General features: G+C 37.0%; 1 protein-coding gene across 1 annotated transcript in view; it reads right to left on the reverse strand.

Moving 5' to 3' along the window:
- The window catches only part of LOC106473632, a 20,466-nt gene that overhangs the window by 6,598 nt on the left and 5,470 nt on the right, over positions 1-8,398 (reverse strand). The window contains exon 2 of the mRNA XM_022402036.1: positions 3,328-3,508. Within this exon, the coding sequence (XP_022257744.1) occupies positions 3,328-3,508 (181 nt within the window). The remainder of the gene's footprint in view (positions 1-3,327; positions 3,509-8,398) is intronic.

An 8,398-nucleotide genomic window follows, 5' to 3' on the forward strand; every position in this document is an offset into this window, starting at 1 on the left:
TATATATATATATATAGGAGAGAGAGAGACAGACAGAAAGACTATAGAGATACGTATGCAGATAGACAGATAGAATGTAACAGAGTTAAAGAGAGCTATATATATATAGGGAGAGAGAGAGAGACAGAGAGAGGGCGTGAAAGATATCGATTGATAGAAAAATAAAGAGATAGACAGATAGACAAAGGATGGATGGATAGATAGATAGATGACAAAAATGAGGGAGACAGACAACCGATAGATGAACAGAGAATGAGAGAAATAGATAAACAGATAGAGAGGGAGAGAAAAAGTTAACGACACAGTGTTTTCTGTCTGTTAGAAGAATATTTAGAAAATCGAGACTTCGTACTTCTACTCTTCCCAATTCATGTTTGTTTTTCATTTATTATCTAAACTGATGTGTCTGGCTTCGACCTTCTATCTGCACGTGAAACGAAACTTTGCATGTCGGCCACCATCAGGATATAATAACCTTTAAAAAAGTGGCATTTCATTTTCAACCACGTTTGCTTCCTTCCGTGTTCAGTAAAATTGCAATTAGCTAGTTTTTTTGTTTTGTTTTTCACTTTCGTGTATCTGTAGTTTCAGCTAACTAAAGTTGCTGCTTTAATATCCCCACAATAAAAGATAACATTTATACAGATAATCATAGTATTGCGTGTATCTGTCTTCCTAGACGTTTTTTGATCTTAATTACAAGGATAAGTTTCGTTTGTAATGTAAAAACACGTACAACAGAACATTCGCTCGCTCTCCTGCTCTGAATGTTCTCTTTGTTTACTTGAACACAAGAAGATCAGAGTTGGTGAAGAAGGAAAACTTCACTGCTCCCAAATACAAATTTTTCGAAGGAAAAAAAAAGATTATGTAATTAACGTGCGAAAAAAATAAATATACATTTAGGGTAATTGAGAAAGTTTGTGCGTCTCTTATAATGGTCTATAAAGATGTTTACGTGAAGAGAGCGTATATCACATATTTCTTTAAAAATGGATAACAAAGCTGGGCGTGGCCTTGCGTCTTCGAACTTTCAGTTCTATGGGTCATGGTTCGCGACCTATTCTCGCAAAAATACGGTCCACCTTTGGGGCCATGTATACTCTATAAACCTGACGGTCAATACAACTTATTCAATCAGACGAGAGTTGGCGGTGGCTTTCTGCCTTCCCTAAAGTCTGCCCCTCCTCTCCTAGTGGCACAGTAGTATGTCTGCGGATTTATAACGCTAGAAACTGGGTTTCGAAACCCGTGGTGGGTATGGCATAGATAGTTATAGTTATATCAAGCGATGGTTCAGCGGTAAGCACGAAAGCTTACAACACTAAATTATTGGGGTGCGATCCCTGCGGCGCGGACGGCACAGATTGCCCACAGTACAACTTTGCGCTTAAAAAAAAACAAACGTAGTAAATACGTTCTCAAAGCTGACGATACATTCATAATAAAATAACTTAGAACACCAGTTGGAATTATGGTCTACACAGCTTGATTAAACAACGTGTGATATCACTTCCAAACGGACACAGTTTTCTGTTCACCCAGTAATCATTAAAAGCTGTTGCCTGCCAACATTAAAAATGCAAAACAAACAATGTATCTCTGCTTTCACAATAAAACGACATGCTGGCGTTTCTCATACACGTACAATTGGATATAAGGTGAGTTGATGTTCGTTTCGTTTCTTGAAAATAAATTAGTTTAATGAAAAGTTGTGAATTTCCCTTGAAGATAATTAGTGGTTGTGATCAGCTTTCCTAAACTTTTACTCAAAATGTTTCCTTCAATATTTCAGTGAAATTTATGTATACGAAACGCACGCACACACATCTGGATTCATATATACATAAAACCTTTATGTAGGCTTACCTGCACGTATAGGAAATATTTACATCTAATCTAATCACACATTGGTGTGAATAAAAAATGGAAAAAAAAAAAGTTTAACTCTTCTGTTCGACATACTGTTTGTTTGTAGTTAAGCACAAAGTTACACAATTCATCTGATAACAGTTTCAGGGAAATGTAACATTATATAAATTTTGAAGTATTAGATTGAACATTATAAATATTAGATCCAGTGCTTACGATAAGGTTGTGGCGATCGGATATCAATGACGACTGTCGTGTTTTGGCCGGAATCATTTAAACATAGAGTTTAACGCACATTCCGGAACAAAATCTGACATAACTAACATTAAGACCTGTACTTACAGCAAGATCTCTATCGGATACTCTGAATTATTTAACATTAATTTTGAAGACTTTGAGCTGTTAGTTTGACCGTTTCCATTATCAACAGTACTAGTTTTCCGTACACTATTTTAAAGTTTCCGTACAGCTCCAACTGAAACATAAAATTTCTTCTCAAACTGTCGCATGAATTAGTCTTCACCAGTCAAATCTTTGATTGTTACAAGTTTTTCATTTGGCATTTTCGGTCTGGGAGACATGAATGTAATTATCACACTACTGCTGGGAACAGTCCGTCCGATCCATGGTAGTTATTTTGGTTAAGTATCTTTCAGGCCGCGAAGGGGTCTGAAAGTTAACTATGGGCGGTCAGATTGTTTGTTTGGAATTAAGTACAACGCTACACAATGGGCTATCTGTACTATGCCCACCACGGGTATCGAAACCCGGTTTCTAGCGTTGTAAAGCCCGCAGACATACCGCTGTGCCGCTAGGAGGCGTGCGGTCAGAAATTTCTGTTTCTCTTTGTTCCTTTTCGTGGCCAATTAATAGGGACTTTCAGGAAAAGATAGTTATTTTAACTTATCAACACGTGACTATGTTCTCGTGCAGGTCATTTTCATGGAATGGAGAAGAAGGAATTCCATGATATTTGAAGTTTATAACAATTTATTCACTATTTCGATAATTATTTTCAATACGATATCATTAAAAATTCGAGAAACTTAGATAGTCTGTGAGTATCAATATGAGATAGTGATTGGAAACCGTAAAACGATTCCATATCGATTATCCTCTTCATGCACACGTGTAAGCGGGTGTAGGAAACCGTAAAACGATTCCATATCGATTATCCTCTTCATGCACACGTGTAAGCGGGTGTAGGAAACCGTAAAACGATTCCATATCGATTATCCTCTTCATGCACACGTGTAAGCGGGTTTTTGAAACCGTAAAACGATTCCATGTCGATTATCCTCTTCATGCACACGTGTAAGCGGGTGTGGGAAACCGTAAAACGATTCCATGTCGATTATCCTCTTCATGCACACGTGTAAGCGGGTGTGGATTTTTTAAGGACAAAAGTTAATAACAAGATAAACAAAAAATGTCTTAAAATGGTCACAAACTTACCCCCCTTTCTCGAGCGACCCGACGTTGAATGAAAGGAATCGTAATTCCACGTAGTCGCCATATTGGGCTCCACCAGCTACGAAGCTGACCACACAGAGGAACGGCATCTGGCGGCGAAACGGTTCACTAATGTGGAGTCTGTACTTAACATTGGCTTCACCATTGAAAGTTCTGTTGCAAACTGAAAGCAAACAAATTTAGATTTAGGGTGAGTTTAAATAATCTGTATCTAACATCAGCTTTAATAGTTAGTGTTCCTAGCATCATCTTCTCTAGACAGATTTAACGTCATCTTCTCCATGAAGAGTTTAAACTTAACATCATCATCACCAAGTGAAGTATCTATAATCTTCTCCAGGTGGAGTTTGAGTTTAACACTATTTTTTTCTAGAATCTTCTGAAGGTGGAATCTATATTTAGCATCGTTATCTCTCCGAGTGGAACCTGTTCTTAACAGCTTGTCATCTTATGGACGTAACAATTATGAACATTATTGTAAATAACAATATCGATATTCAGGGTTAGGATTATTACCTAGAGCATTGCACGTTCCCTGCCCTTTTCATTCTTGGTTATCTACTGTATTGTTAATAATTATAAACAGGCTGCTAACCCTACTTTTCATTAAGGTGAGATAAAGGAACCAACTCGTTTTATAGCTGTACTCCCGTTTACTGAACAACAAAGTAAATCAAATAATAGTAAAAAATGTTCCTTTTTTTTTAATATGATCCCCTCCACATTCGAACTCATGTTATAGCTGAAACTGCACGATGGGTTGTTCTCATCGCAAGGATCGAACCTTGAGTCCTAGCGTTATAAGCCATCAAATTTACTTCTGAGCAACCTGAACGGAAGACATCTGACAGCGACCCACATTTTAGTTAGACAGGAAAGAGAGAGAGAGCTTTTTTGACCTAACCTTTGACGTTGACTAACCTACGGTGATTACAGTCAGTAAAATACCATTCGTTTATAACATTAAGTGCCTTTGTTGGTAAAAATGTAATATGTATCTGTAATCAAGTCGACATACATGTATTAATATATACTGTGTAGAACTGAAAAACTGTTATAGTTTTTACAGTGAATAAACAACTAATGAAAAGCGTTGTCACACAGAAACGGTACTTAGAAGCGTTTTCACACAGAAACGGTACTTAGAAGCGTTGTCACACAGAAACGGTACTTAGAAGTGTTGTCATATAGAAGCAGAACTAAGAAGTGTTGTCATATAGAAGCGTACTAAGAGGTGTTGTCATATAGAAGCGTACTAAGAGGTGTTGTCATATAGAAGCGTACTAAGAAGCGTTGTCATATAGAAGCGTACTAACAGGTGTTGTCATATAAAAGCGTACTAACAGGTGTTGTCATATAGAAGCAGAACTAAGAAGTGTTGTTATATAGAAGCGTACTAAGAGGTGTTGTCATATAGAAGCGTACTAAGAGGCGCTGTCATATAGAAGCGTTCTAAAAGGTGTTGTCATTTAGAAGCGTACTAAGAGGTGTTGTCATATAGAAGCGTACTAAGAGGTGTTGTCATATAGAAGCAGAACTAAGAAGTGTTGTTATATAGAAGCGTACTAAGAGGTGTTGTCATATAGAAGCGTACTAAGAGGCGTTGTCATATAGAAGCGTTCTAAAAGGTGTTGTCATTTAGAAGCGTACTATGAAGTGTTGTCATATAGAAGTGTACTATGAAGAGTCGTCATATAGAAGTGTACTATGAAGTGTCGTCATATAGAAGTGTACTATGAAGTGTCGTCATATAGAAGTGTACTATAAAGTGTCGTCATATAGAAGTGTACTATGAAGTGTCGTCATATAGAAGTGTACTATGAAGAGTCGTCATATAGAAGTGTACTATAAAGTGTCGTCATATAGAAGTGTACTATGAAGTGTCGTCATATAGAAGTGTACTATGAAGAGTCGTCATATAGAAGTGTACTATGAAGTGTCGTCATATAGAAGTGTACTATGAAGTGTCGTCATATAGAAGTGTACTATAAAGTGTCGTCATATAGAAGTGTACTATGAAGTGTCGTCATATAAATACACTTTATTTTCTCTATTATCGTAACTGTTTAATGTATCGGCCTAAAATATTTACAACAATGCAACACATAAAATACAGGTAACTACCACACACGTGTTGTTTTTTTATGTCACAATACTTCGGTTAAGCATTATAGATCGGGAAACCAATATCAGCCACTCCTATCTTGTTCTACTTTCCAGTTTCAAAAGTTGTCCCTCATTCTCAGGAGGAACTAAAAACCATAGTCAACGACACATTTAACAGTGACCAGTGACCACAGGCTAGCCTCAAACATGCACTAACATTAAAGTCTTATTTCAAGCACCCATGGTCACATACTTTACTTGGCACAAGCATCAGAAAGTTCATGAACTTACAGAAGCGACATTCACGTGCTTTAAAATCGTGTTACATTTAGTGCTCCATCATAGTGTATAGGATAACACATTTTGTGCGTGAACCATAACACGGATATTTTGAGGATATAACTGATGCACTCAGGGTTTCGTTTAGGGTAACATCCTTCGTGTCAAAACGAAGACTCCAAACATCTCCCAGAACTATTTCATGTAAATATATTTAAATTATGTGCCTAAACAATCCGAACAAATGGGGATCTTAAGGAGACATCAATCTTACACAAACGTATAATGACGTCAGACCTAACCGTTTTCACTCCTGATTTCTGCAAAGGCTCATCAGAGAGGCCAGTTCAAACCAGTCTCGAGCAAATATGTATTTTCACACTGATTTCTGCAAAGACTCATCAGAGAGGCCAGTTCAAACCAGTCTCGAGCAAATGTGTATTTTCACACTGATTTCACTCCTGATTTCTTCAAAGACTCATCAGAGAGGCCAGTTCAAACCAGTCTCGAGCAAATATGTATTTTCACACTGATTTCACTCCTGATTTCTTCAAAGGCTCATCAGAGAGGCCAGTTCAAACCAGTCTCGAGCAAATATGTATTTTCACACTGATTACACTCCTGATTTCTGCAAAGGCTCATCAGAGAGGCCAGTTCAAACCAATCTCGAGCAAATATGTATTTTCACACTGATTACACTCCTGATTTCTGCAAAGGCTCATCAGAGAGGCCAGTACAAGCACGAACTTGATAAAGAGCAGTTGCTAGAAGCGATGTTGTTAAAGAAGATGATAGTTTTTTTCTTTCCTGGCCTTATACTTAAAAAAACAAAACAATAATTATTTTGTGTAATGAGACAGGCTTTCGCGGACTATTGTTTTACAAACAGAATTTATCGGCACGAGCTAAGCCATCTTTCCTTTGAAGTTTCTTTACCTAGAATACATTTTGTATTGTCCACACGAACTCAACTGTTGACTGGACTATATTTCATATATGGTTTTGAGTGAAATCAACGGTAAGTAGCATGCCAATTTTATATTTGATATACGTGATGTAAAACCATGTAGATAACACGTAACTAAGATATACCCTGTTTTCTTCAACATTACTTTTATTAACAGTATTTGTTAGAACATTTAATAGATTTATTTTCATTATTTCCAACTTATTATCATTATGTTCTTATCAAAAATATTATTTTTCATTGTTATCTTAGTATATAGTTTTAGGACTAGTCTAAGTATCCTAAGCTGACCGAACTTCGTGAGATATTAATGGGATTACGGCCGAAAACATCGTTTTAGTTATGAGTTATATAGGTAGCTTACTTTGACCTCAAGTTATCACCACTGTCACGTGTCTATAGTTGAGAGCCAATTTTTGAAATTTCCAAATGTTTTGGTTTCGTTTAGACACAAAATGGTAGTATTGTACACAGAATGGCAATAAATAAAGTCTAGGTGTTGCCATGCATAAGAAGCCTTTACTTTGACGTCACTGGTGGTGCTTCTAAGCAGTGTCACCCGAGTGGTGATGAACAAAAACTCAGAACATTTTCTGTTTTTTGGAAATAACTTCACATACATGATCTACATGGCCAAATCACAGACTCTCTTAGGAATTCAGGTATAATCGTCCTTAAATTTAAACTACTGACTAGAGGGGAGACAGCTAGCTAGTAGAACCTGCCGCCACAGGGGCTTTTCCGGGTTATTTAAACATAATAATAGATGTGGCTGTCACTTTTATAACGTGCTTATTGCTAAAACTTCGAAATATGTTCACCGATACTACGTCTCGAACCTTGGACTCTTTGACTCATAAATTGACACGTTAGACATTAGGCCACGCCCGATCTTCGGGTTTTTTAATTCAACTCAGATTTTTGTTCTGAGTTATTTTCTTATGAATATTTTTCTAGGCCACTTGAATTATTCTTTCAGCTGAATCAGGAATATTCTCGAAGTCTTCAATCACGTTCATGTTAGGCTTAATAGCCGATAGTCACGGTTTTATGATGAGTTGTAAGCTATACTTTGACAGTTTGTCAATTCTATACGGGTACTTCTTATGATAATGCGAATACTTTGTGTGCTGTATGTATGGTAAATTTAAGAAACTATCACCCTCCTTCCACTAACCCCACATTCTCCCGCTAAGCGCCCACAGGAGAATTTGAAACCTGAATTGCAAATGTTGGCGGTAAGATATCTTAAAACCACCATTCAGACACAAAGGATTGTGAATATATATTTTTCGTATGCTCAACGGTGAAGTAGCAAATGTTGGCAATTCAAAATGTATAATTCACATATAAAAATATACATACATATATATATATGTGTGTGTGTGTTTGGATACAACTGTTACGTGAAATGATAAGGAAAAGTTTTCCAGGTTTTCCAGAAGGAGGAATATATAAAAATGTTGATTCAGAGTTTGTGAAATATACGTTCACGTTTAGATAATGTATGTTCTTAATCACGTAGTGTGTATATGTGCATTCACGTAATAGCCCCCCTCCCAATGGCTCAGCGGAAACCTGAAGGCTTATAACGCCAAAAACCGGGTTCTGATACCCGTGCTGGGCACAGCACTGATAGCCCATGCTTAACTACAGACCAACAAACCAAGCATTCACGTAAATGATATCAAGTCTTGCTCT

This window comes from Limulus polyphemus, unplaced genomic scaffold (assembly GCF_000517525.1).
Source record: "Limulus polyphemus unplaced genomic scaffold, Limulus_polyphemus-2.1.2 Scaffold6351, whole genome shotgun sequence".
Classification (NCBI taxonomy): Eukaryota; Metazoa; Arthropoda; class Merostomata; order Xiphosura; family Limulidae; genus Limulus; species Limulus polyphemus.